The following is a 23,257-nucleotide window of genomic DNA, read 5'->3' as shown; positions in this document are numbered from 1 at the left end:
TTTCCACCTCCAATTGCTAGATCTCTCTCCTCTCCTCCACCTCCAAGCGCTTCTCCTCTGCTTCCACGGACTTCTCCACCGCTTGCACTTCCAAGCACTTCATCTGTAGGAAGAAATTCCTGTCTTCCACAGTTAGAACTTGGTCTGGGTTAAGGGCATCCCTCCATCTTGGCACCTGGATCTTGGGTTGAGGAGAGCTATCCATTCCCTCCAGGGAAATTTCCAGTCCCCTATTCCCTCCCTGCATTTCTGTCATGGAGGTGGATGTCTGGGCTTGACCTGAGTCTCTCTTCTCCGTGGTGTGCTGCTTTGGGAAGACTGATTGCTCTAGATTTTCAGTGCCCAACCACAACCTCGCTATTTCGTTGCCACAAAGCTCGGGAAAAAAATAAACTGCTCATTGGACTCTCTGGCTTTGCAGGATGAACCCTTTGTGTGCCTGTTCCTCCTCAGGCAGAAAAGGAAGGAAGGAACTCCCTGGTTTTGCAGGCTACCAAAAGGAAAAATGTGTCCTTTTAAAATCCTGAGGTCTGTGCTTCTGGTTCAGAGTGATCCCACCGCTCTACCACCATGTCAAGGCTAATTCCCCACTCTGGCACTTCGAGTGCAGAAAGCGGGGGCCCGCAAGGATCCTTAAAAATTAATACTGGCCACTCCAGGCTTGTATTAAACTCCCAAGGTTACAGCTTCTCTCTGACCTCGGTTTGGTAGATGCTGCCACCACCCAAGTGCAGAACCCCTTTGAGAGCCCAAGAAGGCGCACTTGGGAATTCCTTCCTGTGAGGTACCCTTAAGCCTTTTCACCCCGCTCCGGGGAAGAGCTGAGAAAGAAGGGTGGGGAAAGAAATCAGCTGTTTTCACCAGCTAACTAAAAAACATGTGCACAACCTCTTGGAACACAGAAATCAAGGTAAATTTTATTTAAATAAATAAAATACATTTGGGAACTCAGGCATTCGCTACATTTCAAAAGAGTAACAACAAGGATTAAGCACCAAGAATAGTTTTCTTGAGGTCCAGCTTAAAGGTTACAAGCAAAACAAAAGCACCTGGGGTTAGCACAGAGGAGTCCATAAGCCATAAAGAAATAAAAAGAGATAAACCTAATCACGTCTTCTGAGACATTTCCTGATCTACTTACATATCTGGGGTTTCAAATGAGTAGTTTCTAGGTATGATATCGGGGATTTTTCATACCAGGCCCCAAGCTTCTTACAGCATAGTTGTTGCCCTGTTCGCATCTCCCTGGGAGAACAAACAGACAGATCGAAGGGGAATCTTTGTTTCAATTTTTAAAAGTTCTAGCCTTCCCATTGGCTCTTTTGGCCAGGTGCCCACTCAATTCCTTGTACCTATGCATAGCAGTCAGGTTTTTTAATCCTTTACAGGTAGTAGCTGTTCTCTAATTGCTCTAAGAGGGATTTTATAGCTACTGCCTGGCTGGGTGTCCATAAAAGGGAGCTACCCCTCCTTCCTTTTCATTTATCACAGGGCGCCTTACCCAGGGTACAGTGACCCCTGGGTAACATACCATGGGGCACCTTAGCCAGGGCACGGTGACCTCTGGGTAACATACCATAGGGCCTTTCCTGGGGCACAGTGTTCCCTCTGTAAAGTACTCTTGGGGCACCTTACCGTGGCATGGTCACCCCAGGGTAACGTATCCTGGGGCACCTTTCCCAGAGCATGGCAACGCCTGGTTAACATACCATTGGGTGCCTTATGCAGGGTAGGGTGATCCCTCAGTAATGTACCATGGGTCACCCTACCCAGGGCATGGCAACCCCTGTATAACATACCATGGTGCACCTTACCTGGGGCATGGTGACCCTTGGGTAATGTACCATGGGGCTTTATCCAGGCACGGTGACCCCTTGGTAATGTGCTATGAGTCACCTTATTGGGACACAGTGGCCTGTGTGGCCCTTGGAGTCTTTCAGGGAGGATAGGTGTCATTCGGAAAGAGACTCTCTAACTCAACACAGGGTCTGGGCTTGATGCCCTCTGGCTTGGGCTGAGTAGGGTCAAACCTGCATCACAAATCTGTGACTCTGTGGAAAAGGCCGTGAGAAAGGAATTGTGCTGATGGTGCTGAGCAGTACTGAGCTGCCAAAAGGGACACCCTGCAGCTCCTGATGACCCAGTCTGACTGCCATCCTCCTGAGATCTTTTGTGTGAGACTTTTCAGCAGAATGTGGCTTGGCAGGACACCAGGTCTTGTGCTCCTCTCACAGATGCCCAATTTATGCTGCTGTATCTCCATTGACTCAGTAGGAGTAGTTCCTGATTTACACTACTGGGTGAGAGAGAACAAACTTTACAGTGGAAGCAAGACCTGCTGCAAGTGAACTGGAGCACATCAATGAGTGCAGTGAACTTGTGCTGCCACTATTGAACAGTGATCTCTGATCCACCACCCATTGAACTTGATGTGAAGTCTTCCATTGACTTCAATGGGCTGTGGATCCAATCTTGATTGCCCTACAGTTGGTTATACATCCAAACTGCCCTGCCTCTAATAGTGGCACTATAGTAAGCAAGTAGCACATAGAATCATAGAATATCAGGGTTGGAAGGGACCTCAGGAGGTCATCTAGTCCAACTCCCTGCTCAAAGCAAGACCAACCGCAACTAAATCATCCCAGCCAGGGCTTTGTCAAGCTGTGCCTTAAAAACCTCTAAAGATGGAGATTTAACCACCTCCCTAGGTAACCCATTCCAGTGCTTCACCACCCTCCTAGTGAAATAGTGTTTCCTAATATCCAACCTAGACCTCCCCCACTGCAACTTGAGACTGTTGTTCCTTGTTCTGTCATCTGCCACCACTGAGAACAGCCTAGTTCCATCCTCTTTGGAACCCCCATTCAGGTAGTTGAAGGCTGCTATCAAATCCCCCCTCACTCTTCTCTTCTGCAAACTAAATAAGCCCAGTTCCCTCAGCCTCTCCTCGTAAGTCATGTGCCCCAGACCCCTAATCATTTTTGTTGCCCTCTGCTGGACTCTCTCCAATTTGTCCACATTCCTTCTGTAGTGGAGGAACCAAAACTGGACACAGTACTCCAGGTGTGGCCTCACCAGTGCTGAATAGAGGGGAATAATCATGTTCCTCGATCTGCTGGCAATGCTCCTGCTAATACAGCCCAATATTCTGTTGGCCTTCCTGGCAACAAGGGCACACTGCTGATTCATATCCAGCGTCTCATCCACTGTAATCCGCAGGTCCTTTTCTGCAGCACTGCTGCTTAGCCAGTCGGTCCCCAGCCTCTAGCAGCGCATGGGATTCTTCCATCCTAAGTGTAGGACTCTGCACTCATCCTTGTTGAACCTCATCAGATTTCTTTTGGCCCAATCCTCCAATTTGTCTGGGTCACACTGGACTGGATCCCTACCCTCCAGCGTATCTACCTCTCCCTCCAGCTTAGTGTCATCTGCGAACTTGCTGAGGGTGCAATTCATCCCATCATCCAGATCATTAATAAAGATGTTGAACAGAACTGGCACCAGGATCAACCCCTAGGACACTCCATTTGATATCAACTGATGGTTAGACTTTGAGCCATTGATCACTACCTGTTGAGCCCAACAATCTTGCCAGCTTTCTATCCAGCTGATAGTCCATTCATCTAATCCATACTTCTTTAACTTGCTGGCAAGAATACTATGGGAGACCGCTTTCCCCATATCCACAGAGTCAGTTATCTCATCACAGTGAGCAGGGCCGGCTCTACTGTTTTTGCTGCCCCAAGCAGCGCGCTGAATTGCCACCACAAACAGCGAGGGCTGTCAGTGTGCCATGTCAGGGCGGCATGCTTGTTTCTGCCGTGGCAGCAATTCAGTGGCAGCTTCTGTCTTCAGCCAGAAGACAGAAGCTGTGCCGCTGTGGACAGCTGAACATAGAAGCTGCCGCCAAATTGCCGCCACTGCAGAAATGCGCGTGCAGCCCTAACGGCACATGGACTGCCCCTGCTGTCTGCAGTGGCAATTCAGCGTGCTGCTTGGGGGCAAAAACACACAGACTGCCACCCCTTGCAGATTGCCGCCCCAAGCACCTGCTTGGAATGCAGGTGCCTGGAGCGAACCCTGATAGAAGGCAATCAGATTGGTCAGGCATGACTTGCCCTTGGTGAATCCATGTTGACTGTTCCTCATCACCTTCCTCTCCTCCACCATAGTAATATGGTGATGACTCCAGATCACAGGCAGTCCTGGGAACCTAGCTACATTGTGTATTCTTTGTCCTAAGTGTTCTCTTCTGTGCTGGCTGGAAGCATGACATGTACAGTAGCTGGGCCATCACAGCGTTAATGCTCTCCCTGACCTCTCTGTCAGGCAAGCCCTGTATGGAGTGCCACATGGCTCTGCAGCAGAGTGAGGGATGTAACTGCTCAGGAAGGTCCCCATCCAGACCTGTCCTAACGGCCTGCTCTGCTCTTGCTCGATGTCAGGAGAGTCTGCGTCTAGCACTGAGGGAGGAGAAGGAAGAGGCTGTGCACCGGCTGCACCAGGAGAAGGAGGAGCTGCTGTCCAAATATGAGGCTGAGAAAGAGGAGCTGGCTGAGGAAGTACTGAGTTTGCAGCAGGAGCGGGATGAAAGCCTCCTCCTGTTGGAGAATGACAAGCAGAAGGTAAGCAGGGAGAGCAACGGTCCTGGAGGAGCACTGGCTGCAGGAAAGGTCCAGTCCCAGCCTCTCCCAGTGGAAGGCGCTATGGGGAGCAGTATAGCATGCTGGCTGTGGAGAACCCAGAGAAGGGCTGTGGGGAACTCAGAAGCATGGAGAACATACGTTATAAAAGGAGACTTAAGGAACTTGGCTTGTTTAGCCTAACCAAATAAAGGCTGAAGGGAGATATGATTGCTCTCTATAAATACGTCCGAGGGATAAATACCAGGGAGGGAGAGGAGTTATTTAAGTTAAGCACCAATGCAGACACAAGAACAAGTGGCTATAAACTGGCCGTCAACAAGTTTAGGCTTGAAATATGTGAAGGTTTCTAACCATCAGAGGAGTGAAGTTCTGGAAGAGCCTTCCAAGGGGAGCAGTGGGGGTGAAAAATCTAACTGGCTTCAAGCCTGAGCTTGATAAGTTTATGGTGGGGATGGTAAGTTGAGGTTGCCTACAATGGCATGTAGCCAATCTCCAACAGCCAGAGATGGGACACTAGATGGGAAGAACTTTGAGTTACTACAGAGAATTCTTTCCCAGGTGTCTGGCTGGTGGGTCTTGCTGAAATTCTAAGGGTCTAATTTATTGCTATATTTGGGATTGAGAAGGAATTTCTCCCCAGCTCAGATTGGCAGAGACCCTAGTGGGGTTTCGCCTTCCTGTGCAGCATGGGGCAGGGTGACTTGCAGGTTTAAACTAATGTAAATGGTGGATTCTCTATAACTTAAAGTCTTTAAATCGTGATTTGAGGACTTCAGTAACACAGCCAGAGGTTTGGGGTCTATTACAGGAGTGAGTGGGTGAGATTCCATGGCCTGCAGTGTGCAAGAGGTCAGACTAGATGATCATGATGGACCCTTCTGACCTTAAAGTCTGTGGGTCAGTGAGTCTACTTCAGGCCCAGCCTGGGCCAATGGGAGGCGCTGTGGGGAGTGATAGAGTGCTGGGTGTGGGTAACCCCACAGCTACTACAGGCCCAGTCTGGGCTAGCAGCAGGCTCTCTACTGTGTGGCATAACAGAGCTAGCTGCAAGGAAGCGTGCAGCCACTGCAGTCCTAGCAGAGGGCACCTGTGGAGAATGTTCTTCTGTCCCAACATGCTGAGTTTCTGCACCTGTCCTTCCACATGTGCCATTCTTGAATGATGGCTCCTGTCTGTTGCACCCTGCCAGGCACTGTCCCTGAAGGAAACAGAGAAGAGTCTGCTGTCAGAGAAGCTCAGCGAGGCCCAGCGGGAGCTTATGAACGCCAGGATGGAGATCGACCGGGTGAAGCTGGAGGCTCTGAACCGCCAGGAGCAGGATAAGGTGAGCTCAGATCCTTCTCTAGACTCTGTGTGGCCCAAACAGGAATGTGCCATGCAGGATCCTGCAGGCTGGAGTTCTGCTGTGGCCAACCCTGCAGCAGGAAGGTGCTTAAGCACATGTCAAATTCCAGGCATGTGAGTGATCCCATTGAAGCTGATGAGTATCAGTAATGGACAGGATTGCCTGTTTATCCTCCTTGTTGCTAGCCAATTGTTTGAAAATGGCCTGGGCCAGCAAGCTCCAGATGAATTCTGGGGTACAACAGGAGGGATGATAGGAGTTGAATCCATAGTCAGACAGTTCCTCTGCACGCTGACTGGTATCCCCTAATCTGCTGTGAAAAGTACCCAGAATGCACAGTGCCTAGAAACAGCAGTTGGTGCCTGAGATACCTACCTGCAGTGCAACATGCTTCTAGCAGTACAGCACTGTAAAATGTGGATGTGAAGCTTCAAAGGGAAAGTAGCTTTAACCTGAGGCATGTGCACAGTGTGGACACAGTCAGTGCAGCTACATTGGTCCACTTACATTGATGCACACTAGGCTGCCACAACTTCTGCATTTAGACAGATCCTTGTTATGAGAATAAAAACCCTCTTGGGTGGAGAAGTCTTTCACTGCCTCTGTTAAGGCTAAATCCCCACTCTAGCACTTCGAGTGCAGAAGGTGGAGGCCCACAAGAATTCTAAAAATTAATACTGGCCTCTCCAGGCTTGTATTAAACTCCCAAGGTTACAGCTTCTCTCTGACCTCGGATTGGTAGATGCTGCCACCAGCCAAGTGCAGAACCCCTTTGAGAGCTCAGGAAGGTGCACTTGGGAATTACTTCCTGAGGGGAACCCTCCAGCTCTTTCAGCCCCCCCCCCTCCCCAGGGGAGAGCTGAGAAAGAGGAGGGGAAAAAAAGGAAATTAGCTGTTGCCACCAGTTAATTAAACAACATGTGCACAAGTCTCTTAAGACACAAAAATCCAATTTTGTTCTAAAAAAGGTAAATTTTATTAATAAAAAATAAAGAAAATACATTTGGGAACTCAGGCTATTGCTAAATTTTAAAAGAGCAACTACAAGGATTAAGCATCAATAGTAGCTTTTTTGAGGTCCAGCTTGAAGTTCACAGGCAAAACAACAGCACCTGGGGTTAGCACCAAGAAATCCACAAGCCATAATTAAATAAAAGGGACAGACCTAATCACATCTTCCTAGACATTTCCTGATCCACTTACATATTTGGGGTTTAAATTAGTAGTTTCTAGGTATGATACTGATAATTTTTTCATATCTGGCCCAAGCTTCTTACAGCATAACTGCTGTCCTGTCCACCAGTCCCCAGGAGAACAAGACAGACAGACAAAAGGGGAGTCTTGGTTCAAATGTAAAAAGTTCTAGCCTTCCCATTGGCTCGTTTGGCCAGGTGCCCACTCAATTCCTTTTACCTATGCATCACAGTGAGACATTTTAACCCTTTTCAGGTAGAGCAATTAGAGAACAGCTACTAAGAGGGATTTTATGGCTACTGGCTGGCTGGGTGTCCATAAAAGGGAGCTACCCTCCGCCTTCATTTATCACAGCCTCCTACATGCACTGAAAATGTAACTGATCTTACAAGTCAGGTGATTTGGCCAGTCTAAATCTACTTTGTTGTTATCAGAGACATCACTCTGCATAGAGTCCCGTTACTGGCCAAAATTAAGGCACATAGGCACCGCTGTGTGCTTGACTGTTGCTTATGCTGTTGGTTCCTGCAATTTGCTTGCAGCAATCCATTGTGAGGTTTCAGTGAGCTAGCATAATGTTGGGTGATTTGGTTTGGTTTTACAATCAGAAATGTATGCATGACATCAGTGGGGGCTCAGCCACCAGATAGATCATTCCAAAGGAGAACATGCATGTTAAAGAATAGTCCCTTAACACCAAACAAACAGTACAAGAAGGATATAAAACTCCAACCAGAACTCTCATCTGCAAAGCATGGACACTGGAAAGATTGGTTGGGAACCAAAGGGAAATCAAATGCAAAGAATAACTTTCCTCAATAACTATAAACAATTCCCTACCTCCAAATATCACTGAGTGGGAGGAGTGGAAATAACCTGCTGTGGTGAAGTGGTGTGATCAAAAGGGGAGAGACTTTGTTCCCTTGGAAAATGTTCCATTTGATTCCCTGGGCCCAGTTGTATTCTCACTGAAGTCAACAAAAAAAGTTCCTTTGATTACTATAGGGAAAGGATTGGACTTTCATCTTTAACCCCTATGTGGGATGTGCAACTGTGTGAATAACTAGACTGTAAACCCTTTGTTGCTGGACCTGTGTTTTTAGCTACCTCTAAAGATTAATGCGCACACATCTTATGTGGCATTATATAGACAATAATAATAGTTATTAATACACATTCCCTGGTGGTCTAGTGGGTATGATTAGGCACTCCCACTGCTATAGTCTGGGTTTGATTCCCAGTCAGGGAAAGGGGGGAATAGCTCAGTGGTTTGAGCATTAGCCTGTTAAACACACAATTGTGAGTTCAATCCTTGAGGGGGCCATTTGGGGCAAAAATCTGTCTGGGGATTGGTCCTACTTTGAGCAGGGGGTTGGACAAGATGACCTCCTGAGGCCTCTTTACAACCCTGATATTCTATGATTCCAGCAGTGGATTTCTCTAGCATAGAGATTGACATGCCAAGGAGTGCAGGTCAAAGGGTGGCACAAAACACCTCTCATTACTGCCTTCCCTTCCATCACCTGTGAGAGAAGTAGCAAAACAGGATCTAGTCAATATCACCTTCCTGAGCTCTTCTCAAGACTAGCCCAGAAACAAGATGAAACTGGCAGAGCTGGTCAGCTTTGCTTTATTGCTGGCTCATAGAGGGAAGCAGAGTGGAGACTGAGGATAATTCAGGCAGAGCAGTGAAGGGAAAGAATAGAGAGGGGCCAGAGGTGGAGGGCAAGGAATGGGGATGAAACCATGGATGAGCAGGTAGGGGAGGAGGCGACATGGAGGAAGAGCAGGAAAAGAAGCAAAGGACAAAATTGAGAGAGCACAAAAGAGGGAGATGGGGTGGGGAAAGAGAGAAAATCCTCAGGAAGAAAGGAAAGGCATGTGCAGAGCTTTCTCTGTGTGTGACACCCATAGTAATGCCATACACTGTACAGCCATCTTTCCTCAGCACTCCACATTCTCCCATACAGAGATTTATGCTGGGCTTGGGGCACAAATCAAGGCTGTCAAAGCCTGCTGTGGAAAATTCATCCACAGGAACATCAGGTATTTTGAAGATTTGTGATCAGGCCACAAAGCAGGGTTTAATTAGGTCTTTAATTACTTGACTGGCTTTGATTATGGTTAGAAAACATCAAGTGCCATGGATGTGCTAAGGACAATTATCCCTCCCCCATCATGTCTGCTCTCCCACAGCGTTCTCCCTCTCTGAGAGTCACATTAGACAGAGAGGGGAAGTGACACTCCTTAGGTCACACAGCAAGTCAGTGGCAGAGGTTAGGATCAGAAACCAGATCTTCTGAGCCCAGTCCCATGTGGTATCCTTTAGCCCAGTGGCTCTCAACCTTTCCAGACTACTGTACCCCTTTCTGGAGACCAATTTGTCTTGTGTTTCTCCATGTGTCACCTCACTTAAAAATTACTTGCTTACAAAAATCAGACATAAACATACAAAAGTGTCACAGCACAAGTACTGAAACATTGCTACTGCCTCATTTTTACCATATAATTATCAAATAAATCGCTGGAATATAAATCTTGTACTTACATTTCAATGTATAGTATATAGATCAGTATAAACAAGTCATTGTATGAAATTTTAGTTTGTACTGACTTCGCTAATGCTTTTTATGTAGCCTGTTTTAAAACTAGGCAAACATCTAGATCAGTTGATGTACCCCTAGTTGAGAACCACTGCTCTAGCCCATATCTCAGCCCAAATCCCGCTGCACTCTTGACCTCCCTTGAACGCACCTTAGTCCATCCATCTTCCTTATCCTCAGATATTGCCAGTTACCTGGTTCCTGCACTTTGCCTCCAACCAATCTGCTGTCTCCCTGTTCTCCAAGATATTTCCTTGACCCTACCTTCCTCTTTAGCTGCCAGCCCTCCTCCATACTTCCCAAGCACATGCTATACTCCCAATGCCTCAACTTCCCCCATTTACACCTCCTGCAGTTTGGCTGCCTGCCCCTCTTCTTCTCAAGCTGCCCTCAGCCAAGTCACCCACAGCCTCTCCTTGGCCAAGCTGCACAGCCTTTTAGCCTAGCTGTATGCTCCTCTAGACACAGCTGATCATGCTCTCCTCTGGCTAGAAAGGCCCTGCTCACCTACCAAACAGTCGTTCAGGGTCACCTTCAGGGTCCTCTTCTGACCCCCACAGTGCTCTGTCATTGGCTCCCTCCAGAATGACTTCCCTGGCATTGCCATGTATTTACACTGAGAATACACTGCTGAGGATGTACTACACGTAATTCATTAATTGGGGTGCTCTTGTTGCTTCTGGACTCAGCAGCCAAGGGGTTAAGACAAAGATGGCTTGATTATATAAGTTCTCTCCTGTTTGTGTGCTGTGGGCAGTGCCTCACAGTCCTATAAGGAGGGGCCTCTACCAAAGAGAGAATGGGCAGGCAGAGAGTGAATCTAAGCCACAGAGGCATCTCCAGGGAGCCCCTGTGTTGCAATGAAGTGTTGGAAGCTGCCTTGTATTTCTTCATCCTGCTGTATGCATGGCTCTGAAATTGACATTCCTTAGAGAAATCATATGTTGCCTGCAACCCAGTAAAAAAGCTTCTGGCACCAGAAAAAAAGACCTTGCCTAAGAGTCTCATTTCCTGGAGCTTTCCCACCGCTCCAGCCCAAATGAGTTCTCTGCTCAGATGGCAACTCATGGGCCAGTGTAGTCTTAAGGACTTACCTACCCAGCACCGCAGTGTGAACTAGAGGGGTGTGAACTGTAGAGTGCTCTAGCCTGTAGTGCTCTAACTGCCCTGTGTAGACTCTGCTGACAAGTTTTTAAAAAGGCAACTAGTTTGTGACAATGCAGTCCTGCTTCAAACAGAGCTATGGTACGCTCACTAGGTACTACTTAGAGCACACTAGCAGGGTCTCCAGGGGCTCTACAGTTTATGCCCCTTTAGTTCGCAGACAAGCCCTTCAAAACACAGAAGGGAAGTGGAATCCTGTTCAGTCCCAGATGCTACGTGCCCCGTCTATATCTTTGCCTGCAGCTTGAGATTTTGGTTTGCTTTTTCTCCACCCATCTCTCAGAGTTATAAAGAATTTTGCTGGCTAGGCTGCATGTGGCAGAACGGCAGAGCAGGGAGTGGAATAATGGGCCCATTGGGAGCACTTAAGAGTCCCTCAGTAAAACATAAGGCCAGATCCCCAGGTGGTGTAAATTGGCATAGCACCATGAAGTTAATGAGCCAGAGCCCCAGATGATGTAAATTGGCAGAGTTCTGTGGAAGTCAATGGGCCAGGCACTCAGCTGGTGTGAATCAGCAAAGCTTCATTGACATCCACTAGTCTGTACCATTTACACCAGCTGAGGATCCATCCCTTTCTTGGTAGCCCTCCAGATCTTTCATCCTTGCTTACTTGTCACCGTTATTGTTGGTGGAATGCCCCAGACTGGCATGTCGGGCCCAGCTCTGTTCACTCACTTGACTGAACTCCATTGACTTTCCTGGAGCTGTCCCTGATTTACACCTGGAAAACTGCAATCAGAATCAGGTCTATAGAGAGCTGATGAGTTGTGTCCTTCTCCCCACCCTAGCCCCATGTCAGAGGATTGCAATAAAATGCTGGGTTTTAAAGAGACAGTTTATAATCTAGTCAACTTCCAAAAAATGAGTTCAGTGTAGTTTCAGATGTTGCCCCTGCCCATGAAACCCCCTGACAGATTTGTGCTGTCCTTGACTCAAATGCGGTTTTGTATCCCCTGTTGCTGTGTGAGAGCACCACACAGATGTCAGGGAAACCACTGACACTAGCCCTGATCCTGCCAAGTGCATGGCCACCCAAAGCCATGCTGACTAGAATACGGTTCCACACAGGCCTGATGTCAGTGTGGTGCCCTGTGGACAAGGGGCCATTTGGCAGGACTAGCTGGTAGAATTGGGGCATCCCTTTAATACACAGGAGAAACAGTGCAAGTGAGTGAGTGGTCAAATGCTCTTGGCTTTGGGAATCTTTGGGGCTGCTTGTTGCAATACTAGGTATACAGTAATATAGACAGAAATGAGTAGGGTGAGCGCATCCCTTTAAAGCCCCTCCTAAGTTGAAGTATCTCGATACAGGCTATTTCTTGCATCCAGAACAGAAAACCCTTGTTTGTGAGGAGCCCTAGGTAATGCTAGAGGATGCTTTGTGTATGCTTTATGAGTAAATCTGCTGTAACCGTTGTGACAAAGTTCCTCCTCTACCTTGGTGGGTCCTGCTCTCATTGGCAGATTTGCTCACCTCAGTGATCTTCCCCACAGTCTGGATCAACTCCTCCTGTGTCTGATAAGGAGTCGCGAGGTTTGGGGGGAACCCGGGCCCGCACTCTACTCCAGGTTCCAGGCCAGGGCCCTGTGGATTGCAGCTGTCTATAGTACTTCTTGTAACAGCTGCATGACAGCTACAGCTCCCTGGGCTACTTCCCCATGGCCTCCTCCAAACACCTTCTTTATCCTCACCACAGGACCTTCCTCCTGGTGTCTGATAACACTTGTACTCCTTAGTCCTCCAGCAGCACACCCTCTCACTCTCACTCTCACTCTCACTCTCAGCTCCTTGTGTGTTGTGCTCCCAGCTTTGCTTTGCTTTGCTTTGCTTTGCGCGCTTGCGCTCGCGCTCTCTCCTCCTCCCCCCCCCGACTGGGGGTGGGGAGTGAGCTCCTTTTTAAATCCAGGTGCCCTGATTAGCCTGCCTTGATTGGCTGCAGGTGTTCTAATCAGCCTGTCTGCCTTAATTGGTTCTAGCAGGTTCCTGATTCCTCTAGTGCAGCCCCTCTCTGGTCACTCAGGGAACAGAAAACGACTCATCCAGTGACCAGTATATTTGCCCTCTACCAGACTCCTGTACCCCACTGGTTTGGGTCTGTCACACCGTATAAAGGCTGCTGATGAGATACCACACAAATAAAGTTGTTTTCATGCAGATATCCCAGGAATCCCCACTGCAACCTGGATAATATAAAACCAACGTAAACGTCCAGGAGGCTGCAGAGAAAATATACATGGACGCCTAGAGAGGAGACAAATGGGCAAGGATTAACCAGCTTTAACTTGGAAAAAAATCTAAGTGGGCCCCAAGCTCCCATGTGCTCGCACAGCTGATGAATCCTGCTGAGTTCAGTAGCATTGCTCATATGAATAAAGTTAAGCACTTGAGTTTTCCAGGATCAAGGTCTAGGACCTTATGGGGGTCAGAGGAGAGCATAAATCTATAAAGCAGGGAGAGATGCTGAGGCGTGACAGTGGATAGCAGCCTTTTTATCCTCTTACAGCACATTCTGGGGACAGAAACTGACCACGGTGGATGAAAGTCTGATCCTCCTCCTGTTGGAGTTGATAAGAGTTTTGACAGTCACTTCCTAGGGCCCATAGGCCGTATCCCCATGGGCTATATCTTCAGCTGGTGCAAATCAGAATAACTCCATGGAGGTCAGTGGTGTTACATTAATTTACACCAGCTGGGAATCTGGTCTGTAATGTCCCAACCCAGAGAGGTAATGGGTTAGTTCAAGCACCTTTGGAATTCTGCATGTAGCAGTTTTGGATGCCCCATTTCAAGGAAGATAGAGGCAAATGGGAATCAATTCAGAGAGAGGCAATAAAAGTGATTGCAGGTCCGGAGAGACTGACCTATGTCTGGGAAAAGATGACAAGAATGAAATCTTTGTATAGTACAGTGCAAGACCCTGAAGGGGTGCAAGGAGAACTGTGCAGTATTAAAGGATGGGAACATGACAGAGAGGGATGATTGTATAGAGTAGTTCAGGGAGGAGTGACAAAATAATGGGATCAAACTTCACAAGCAAAAATTTAGGCTAGACATCAGGAAAAATGTCCTAACAATAAGGGCAATTAAACCATGGAATAATTTTCTCAGGGACGTGCTGGAAGCCTCTTCGCTGGGGCTGCGCATACTTGGTCTAGACAAGTCACTCAGGAACGTTCTGCAGGGAGCAGTTCTGCATTGGCAGGAGACTGGGTGGATGATCTAATAAGTCGCCTTCCATCTCTGCATTTTATGATTCTATGAATTTTAGCTCCATTAGAAATGCAGGAGAGAAAAAATCCTGGGCAGATCATGGGACACAGTAAAGAATCAAAACGGGCATCCAGCACAATGGAAAGGGAAAACGAGAACACATGGAAACAGCTGACGATGCCCTTTAAACCCTTCCTGGCTAAACGCTATGGGCTGCCGTCCTTTTGCTAGGAGCCCTGGTTAAGAGGAACAATTCCTGCCCACTTCCCCCTGGCTTCTAGAAGGGGGATGGCCCAGATCTGATTGCTACCTGCATGTGCCAGCATTGCTGTGCTTGCAGGCATGTTGGCAGTGGAGCTCAGCTCAGTCCCTACCCCTCTGCCTACTCTTGCAGTGGGTATGTGGGGAGGCCATGCCCCTGCTCAACTGCATGCGCAAGGCCAGGCTGTTGTCTGGTCCTATGCGGGGGTGGGAATTCACCCCTTTGTGCAAGCACAAGTGTCAGGCCCCCTTGCAGGAGGAGGTGTGCTGGGGACATGGCTGAGACAATGCTAAACCCAGCCATTCCCAGCTGCTGAGGGGACACTATAGCCAGGAGAGGCTGGCCTGTGAGGCTGCTTGGACAGGCTGGAAGCTAACCAGCAGGGGCGTCACCAGGGTTTCTGACGCCCTAGGCGGACGGCCATTTCGCTGCCCCCCGCGGGTCTAGTGGACCTACCACAGTCATGCTGGCAGATGGTCCATTGCTGGAAAGGCTCCAGTGGAGCTGCCACAGTGATGCCGGCGGGTGGTCCGCTGGTCTAAAGGCTCCGGTGGACCTGCCACAGGCATAACTGCAGTAGGTCCGCCGGAGCCTTTAGACCAGCGCACCATCCGCTGAAATGACTGCAGTAACTCCACCGGAGCCTTTCCACCAGCGGACCGTCCGCCGGCATGACTGCAGTAGGTCCACCGGACCCGCGTGCCGCCCCCCCCGGCAAAATAGCGCCCCCCAAAAAATTCTGGCACCCTAGGCCATTGCCTGGGTCACCTAAATGGTAGTGCCGGCCCTGCTTACCAGCCCCAGCAGTCCAAGGATCAAGGGCACACATTGGGCTCAGTACAGGCACAGGGGTGAATCCCCTGTGGGCCTGATTCTCCTCTGACTTACATCTACATGGATGGGGAATTGGCCCGTGGAAGCAAATGGCCCTCACTGTGAACTCCCACTGCTTTCACTCCACTGAAGCACCACACAGTCCCTCCCAGTGCACAGCACTGGGGGTGGGATGGGAGCCAGACCTTGCTGTGACTGTGTTGCAAGGAGCATGGAAACATGTCAGGAAGGCAAGGAGGGGAGTTGCGCGGCATGGGAGTGCAGGAGCTGGGCAGAGGAAGACAGGGATGGCCTGCATGTGTTCCATGCCCTCTGCATCTGATGCACAGAGGATGCCAGTCCGTCACAGTCCCACTTCTGGAGCTTTAGCTCAAGCTGGAGCAGCCATCATGTTTAGCTCTGGAGGTCTCTGGTTCAGGCCTTGGCCAAGATGGTGTCTATCACCTGGGCCTTCTGCAGTGCACCCTAGCTGTAAAGGAAAGCACTGGGCCCTTAAGCAGCATGGGCACTGTCTCCCATCAGTGATGGGGCAGTAGCCCTTTGCCATCACCCACTGGCTTACAGAGTGTTGTCCTGCAAACCAGCACACTCCTCCCCACAGGCCTTATGCTCCAGGCTCCGTGGGGCCAGCCGACAGTGAGTGTGTTACACATGAGGGTTTGCTGGTTGGAGCATGAGTGCAAAAGGTAAAGCAGCACAGCATGCAGCCAGCCTGGCACACATGGGCACACAGACTGAGCATCACTGACAGCATTGTCCCTTCCTGGTCCCCCCCAGAACACAGTCACCAGTATCACCAGAGAGCTGCACACCTTGCAAGCTAAGTTTGAAGATGCAGTGGCTGCCCATCAGAGAGAGGCCAAGAGCTTGAACGAGCACATAAAGGAGCTGGCAAGAGAGAGGGACTCTGCGGTGAGGGAGGTATGTATGGCTGTTTTGGGTCATCTGTGGACTGTGAGTTAACTCTCTGCTTGCCAAGAGTCTAAGCAAGCCAGTCTGACAGAGGAGACAAGTTCGGCCTCACCTGCACTGGGGCTTTGCCCTGAGTCCAGCCATCAATGCAACTGTCGCCCACAGGGGAGTGTGTTACAGGCCCCATGCCATGCCCACAAGAGAGGAGAGGAGTCCTCGCAGCAGCAGCTCTAGCCATGGAGTTCTTGCTCTTTAGCTCAATCTGTAGCAGCTTGTGCTTTTAGCTCTGGGGGTCCTGGGGTCAGTCCCTGGTGACAGCTGTCACATAACACTAGCACAGCATTGGTAACAGACCCAAAACACATGGTAGCTGTGCGCTCTGGTCCCTTGCAAGTGCCCCAGAGCCTTCCTGCTGGGTACACTATACGGGGAGCTTCCCACAGCCATCACTTCTACACCAGCCACTGCAGATGGCACAATCTGGCTCAAACCCTGGGGGAGTAAGGGCCAGATGCGAGCCCTAAACCAGTGCTGTCTGCAATCTGGGCTCTGCTCCCTGGCTAACAGCTCTGATGAGTCAGCATCAGAGCAAGAGAATGGCCCCCACCACAAAAGGACAGGAGAGTGGGGGGACAGAAAATTAAAAAACATGAAAGAGGAGAGAGAGTAATTGAACATGACAGGCTGTTTATTTTGGCAACAATGGGCTCCTTTCAACAGATTTCAAAGTCTGACCCTGGGAGGGACCACACAGGCAAGCAAGAGAAGGGGATTCAGAGCCCGGGGAGGCAGAGGGAGCTGAGAGAGGAGGGGGCTGCACTGGTATACGATAAGGGCTGAGGAACTGTGGCACAGAAGGAGGGACCCAGGAGTCAGTCCCAATAAAGGAGGGGATGCAAAACTCAGAGATAAAGACGGATGGTGGAGGGCTAAGGGAGAGCGAGAAATTGGCAGGGAGTGGGAAAAAGACAATTAAAGGGCTTATAGAACAAGCTGAGGGCAGAGAAACAGAGAAATCCTAGCAGACGCCTGCTAGGGTCCACTTATCACCATGGGAACCATAACATTTTCACAGCCTTTTAACTTGAGAAAGTGTCTCAGGCCGGTTCTGCAGCCATGCCTTCCCAATGCAGGCGTGCACACGCACACACATGCATGCACACACTCGCTCTCTCTCCTCCTCATGCCTCCCTCTGCTCTGTCCTTCCGCCCAGGACTCAGCTGGAGATTTGGCTCTCTTAACGTGGATTTCAAAAGAGGCTGTTTATAAAAATTTCTAGTAAAGAAATAATTATGATAATCATATTAAGAGCTTTGGCTGTCACATTCCTGCAAATAGGGAAGGTTGTCTTTGCAGAGAAGGAGCTGGGGGTTGTTTTCTTTTCATGGTTTTGTTCTTTTTCTCAATCCCAGCCCCCTCCCCTTTATCCTGGGAAATGAAAACAGTTTGTTTTATGATGGATCGTCCCTTTCTTTGGTCATTGACCTTCTGGGTGAATTTCTGCTGAGCTCAATGGAAAATGCTAGGCGCATTTGTGGATCCCATATGTGGGTGGGGGGATGGGAGGGGGAGCTCACCCTAATCCTCCTCAGAAACAGAACAATAACAACATGGAGTGGGACAGAGTGATCCAGGCCAACAGGGAGGATCTGGACAGTGTTAGGGTTTTACAGATTGAAGGAGGAAGAAGGAACAAAAGAAACTGGTGACTTTAAGTTTCTGCGGAAATTTCTATCCCACCCCCACACTCCAGCCCCCACCTCAAAGGTCACCAGGGCAGAACTGGAGCAACAGGATAAACTCAAGGCAGCTTTTTACTAAAGGAGCAGAATCAATGGGCTCAGCACTGGGAGATTTCCCAGCTGGCCCCCACCCCGTCCCGCACCAGCAACCCTGTGTTAAGGAGGGAAACAGCTGACTTATTCCCAGGGATGCTACACAACCTTCACTCCCCTCCTTTTGACAATGAGAGAGGGGATGTGATTAGGCCATGTCTGGGCTAGTGAATAAGACACTGACCTGGGAGTTAGGAGACTGGGGTCCATCCCACCTCGGACACTGACCTTGGGCAAATCACATCACATTCCTGGCCTCCATTTCCCCTCCAGCTCTGTGCCCATTTAGCTGCAGAGGTCTCTGGGGTAAGGCCAGTCTCTCCCTGTGTGTAGGTGCAGCACCCAGATCTAATCTCCACTGGCATCTCCGGGGGCTATTGTGTTGTAAACAGCCATAAGTTATAACATTCATTTATTGGCATCATTTGCTTTGAATCTGTAAGCCCCTGTGTAGGCTCCTCCTCCCTTGAGTGCCCTCCATGTCTCAGTGGTAGCTGTGCTGGCATGTGAAGGGGGGTGTGGGATCAGCCCCACTGTTGCTGATCCTGGTGTGACCAAAGAGGTGCAGCTGAAGCAGAGCAAGCCTTCATGCTGTCTGGGAGCAAATCTCTTTCTGGGCCCCGTTTTCTCAGGGATTTCCCAGCTGTGATCCCCTACAGGCACCTCGCTGTGCCAGAATGCTGAAGGTATACTGAGCTGCATTGCCAGCAGATTGAGGGAAGTGATTTTTCCCCTCTTTTGAATATAGAATATCAGAGTTGGAAGGGATCTCAGGAGGTCATCTAGTCCAACCCCCTGCTCAGAGCAAGACCAATCCCCAGACAGATTTTTGTCCCAAATCCCTAAATGGCCCCCTCAAAGACTGAACTCACAACCCTGGGTTTAGCAGGCTAATGCTCAAACCATTAAACTATCCCTCCCCCACACTGGTGAGTGCCCACTGGGCACTGGTGAGGCCATATCTAGAGTACTGCATCCAGTTTTGGGCCCCCCCACTACAGAAAGGACGTGGACAGATTGAAGAGAGTCCAGCAGAGGGCAACAAAAAATTATTAGGGGACTAGGGTACATGACTACTTCTTTGAGTGCTTGTTCATGTTGATTCCAATCAGATGTGCGTGCGTGCACATGCACGGTAGCCGGAAGATTTCTCCGCTAGCAGCATCTATTGGGTCAGTCTGGGTACCCCCTGGAGTTGCATCTTCATGGCGCTCAGTATAGAGCCCTGATGACCCATGACCCTTTCAGGTCCTTCTTACCGCCAGTGATGCTTAGCTGGAACTTCCCTGTGCTCTCGTCTTGACAAGCACATGTAGCAGTTTCTTACATTGTTCTCCATTGTTTGTTAATAGTTAGTAGTTCATTAATGTTATATAAGTTTCCTTGGAGGGTGGGGGAATCCCCTCCTACCCTCTCCCAACAGGGTCTCCGGGCTGCAAAGCCTGCAGCAAGTGTTTACCCAGAAGCAATCCTCACACTTCATATCTAAAGTGTTTAGGAGAGGGCCATCAGAAGGATCGTTGTGCCATTTGTAAGACTTTTCAGCCCAGGACTTTAAAAGATAGTTAGCAGCGCCTGAAGGTCCTGTTGATGGAGGCAGCACTCTATCCCCCAGTCCAACCCTTTGTCGATGGACCCTGCGCCAAATACCTCCTCCTTGGTGCAGAGTGCTCTGGCAGCATCGGCACGAGCACTGGTGCTGGGTAAGGATAATGACTGATGGCACCGTCCCGGCTCCACTTGTGGCTCACATGCCACACGCAGGCACCATTCACAATTGTCAGTGCCGCAAAAGAAGAAGAAGCCGGAGAGGGGTCACTCTCCCTAGCTAGGCCTAAGGAGCCTGCTGCTGTGAGACCTGAGTCAGGCCACACTAGTGCTGCACCACTGGTGATGGTCACACCAACTCCTGCCCACGTGGAAGGGCTATTGAGTCCAGACCCTCCTTGCTCACCAAGGCCGAGCCGGGAGCTGCACCTCCCTTCAACACCGGAGGCATTTGAGGCGACCCAAGAACTGTTTCACCTCGTGGCACCGTTCTTTCCTCCCAGAGGGGACAGGGTTGCCAGCAGCGGACATTCTCCAGGCTCCTTTAAGGGGAAAGCCCACTATGATGGCCTGCTGATCTGTGACCCAGGCATGCCACTCCCCGACACCGGAGCACACCCAGCAGCCACTCCGATCCTTGAGCCCTTGGCACGAAAGCTTGGTGCCAAGAAGTACCGCTCCCCCGTGGTCATCGTTTTCAGACACCTCGGAGTCGGGCAGCTATCATTCCCAGACAAGTAGGAGCAGACGGTCCATGTCAGCTTGGCACCGGCATCCTTACCCGGCACAATGGCCCGGCCAATGGCAGCCCCTGGCACCATGGCCATTTTGGACTCCCTGGGCATTTCAAAGGAAAGCCAAGGTTGCAGCCAAGGATCTCATTCCAGGGCGACATTGGTAGCCTCGGCCTTATTTGTATCCCCACCAGCACCGCGAGCACCATCAGGATTGGGGGTAGGCCCATTACCACCCTTCGCTACCATCTCAATGCCTCCAGCAAAGCCAGCACTGGGCCCGGGGGTCCTGGCAGCCCCAGCACTGGCGGGGACTCCGGCACCAATGACGATTCTGGCACTGGCAGCGATTCCGACGTCGAGGATGACAATGGCACCCATGGCACTTTGGGCACTGGCGTTGCTTGCGTCAGTGTATGCAGCCCCTACACTGATGGGCGCAACACCATATGGGTTGGCACCAGCCCAAGAAACTCAGGTGCCATGGGATCCCTTGGGTAGAAAAGGAAGGGAGTAGCCACCTCTCACGGGGGTCTCTTCCTCATCCTCACCAGATAAGGCATTGGAGGGCACAGTGACAGCCCCAGCCTTGGAGGACAACAGGGTTCTGCAGCAATTTTGTGGAGGGTTTCCCAGGGCCTAGGCATTCAGGCGGAGGAGGTAGTGGAGGATGCAGATCCAATGGTGGACCTCCTCGCCCCCTCTGGATCTGCATAGATTGTCCTGCCCCTCATAAAGACCATCTCTGACACCACAAAAACTCTGTGGCAGACCTCAGCCTCGTTGCCCCCTACAGTTAAGTGCAACAAAAGATGCTACTTTGTGCCATCCAAGGGTTACGAGCATTTATACACACATCCTACACCTGACTCTCTCGTGGTCAATGATGCCAACCAACATGAGCATCAGGGCTTCCAGGGACCCTCCCCGAAGAATCGAGAGGCGAAAAGTCTTGACCTTTATGAGAGAAAATTCTACTCCACTGGAGGCTTACAGCTCCGCATTTCAAATCAGCAGGCCATTGGCAATGGCTAAATTTGCAGAACTGTTGCCGGAGGACTCCCGCGCCGAGTTTTCGGCTCATATGGAGGAAGGGAAGCTCATTTCTAGGGCTTCGCTACAAGCAGCACTGGATGCAGCGGATGCAGCTACTCGTGTCATGGCCACAGGCATAGCTATGAGGAGGAGCTCCTGGCTCCAAATCTCGGGCTTGCCATATGAGGTCCAACAAACTATTCAGAATCTCCCCTTCGAGGATTCGGCTCTATTTTCTGAAAAGATGGATAAAAGGCTGCATAGCCTGAAAGATTCAGTAGCCACTCTCAAATCGTTGGGCCTCCATACTCCTGCTACACAGCATAAACATTTTAGGCTGCAACCTCCTCCACAGTTCTATCAGCCAATAAACTGTCAGGATGGCTCACAGAGGAGGAATAGGAACGGCAGAAGGCAACCGCACCCATCCTCAGGCCAGGGCTCTGGCCAATCTAAGCCACCCTCTGGGCTGAAACAGGCCTTTTGAAGGTCCAGTCAAGGGCAGCGCACCAGATCCCCAACTGGATCCAGCCCACCTTACCTTCTCGTCCCGACTATCCTCTTTCTCATGCGTGGTCCTGTACCACCTTGGACCTTTTGGTGCTCCACACAGTAGAGAGGGGATACTCCATCCAGTTCTGTGCCCACCCACCCTTCCATCCCCCTCCCCCATCCCTCTTCAGGGACTCTTCTCACAAGCAGCTTCTTATCCAGGAAGTGCAGTCACTGCTGTCTCTAGGGGCAGTGGAGAAGTTTCCTCAGGAGTACAGGGGCAAGGGCTTTTACTCTCGGTATTTCCTTATACCAAAAGCCAAAGGTGGCCTCAGGCCCATCCTGGACCTGCAAAAACTCAACAAGTTTGTGAAGAAACTCAAGTTCCGCATGATCTCTTTGGCCTTAATCATCCCATCACTGGATCCAGCAGACTGGTATGCTGCCCTCAACTTGAGGGATGCGTATTTCCATATCGCAATTACTCAGCCCCACAGGAAGTACCTAAGGTTTGTGGTGAGTGGTGCCCACTACTAGTTTACAGTCCTTCCATTTGGCCTGTCAGGAGCACCTCGAGTCTTCACCAAGTGCATGGCACTTGATGTGTTCTTGCACAGTCACCAGGTACAGGTGTTTCCGTACCTCGACGACTGGCTGATGAAGGGCCACTCCAGGAGCCGAGTGGAAGCTCAGGTCAGATTCATCAGAGCCACCGTTGACAACCTGGGTTTCCTTCTAAACAAAGCAGAATCAACTCTGTCCCTTGTCCAGAGGATAGAGTTTATAGGGGCAGTACTGGGCTCGACCCAAGCCAGGGCATACCTGCAAGAAGCAAGGTTTCAGGCCCCGACAGATATCATTTGAGGCATCAGACAGTTTTCTACCACCACAGCAAGAAACTGCATGAAGCTTCTCAGAAACATGGCTGCCTGTATCTAGGTGGAGCAGCATGCCAGACTCTGGCTTCGACCTCTTCAATCGTGGCTTCAGTGTAACACCCAGTCCGGAACAGCTTGGATAGGATCATGACCCTGCCTCGCTGGGTCATCGACTCCCTCATCTGATGGCTCGACCCTCAGGAAATGTTCTCAGGGGGTCCCCTTCACTAGTCCACAGCCATCTCTTTCACTTGTGATGGATGCATCAGACTTGGGCTGGGGAGCTCATCTGGGAGACCGCAGGACTCAGGGTCTCTGGTCTCAGGCGGATCTGGCTCTCCACATCAACGTCAGAGAGCTGAGAATGGTGCATGCCAGACCTTCCGTGCACACTTAATGGGACATTGTGTATCAGTTATGATGGACAAGACAACAGCAACGTTCAGTATCAACAAATGGGGGTGCACGCTCCTCTCCCCTCTGGCAGGAAGCCATGCTGTGGGACTTCTGTGCGAAACATTCAATACACCTGCAAGCATCGTACCTCCGCAGGGTACAGA

The 23,257-nt window shown here is 50.2% G+C and overlaps 1 protein-coding gene across 1 annotated transcript in view; it reads left to right on the top strand.

Moving 5' to 3' along the window:
• The window catches only part of CROCC2 (ciliary rootlet coiled-coil, rootletin family member 2), a 135,038-nt gene that overhangs the window by 68,138 nt on the left and 43,643 nt on the right, over positions 1-23,257 (top strand). Inside the window, 3 exon segments of the mRNA XM_030576109.1 lie at positions 4,446-4,625; positions 5,836-5,970; positions 16,040-16,183. Coding sequence (XP_030431969.1) covers positions 4,446-4,625; positions 5,836-5,970; positions 16,040-16,183 — 459 coding nt within the window.

Source organism: Gopherus evgoodei, chromosome 9 (assembly GCF_007399415.2).
Source record: "Gopherus evgoodei ecotype Sinaloan lineage chromosome 9, rGopEvg1_v1.p, whole genome shotgun sequence".
Taxonomy (NCBI): domain Eukaryota; kingdom Metazoa; phylum Chordata; order Testudines; family Testudinidae; genus Gopherus; species Gopherus evgoodei.
Note: the sequence above shows the minus strand (reverse complement) of the source record. Positions and strands in the feature narration are given on the sequence as shown.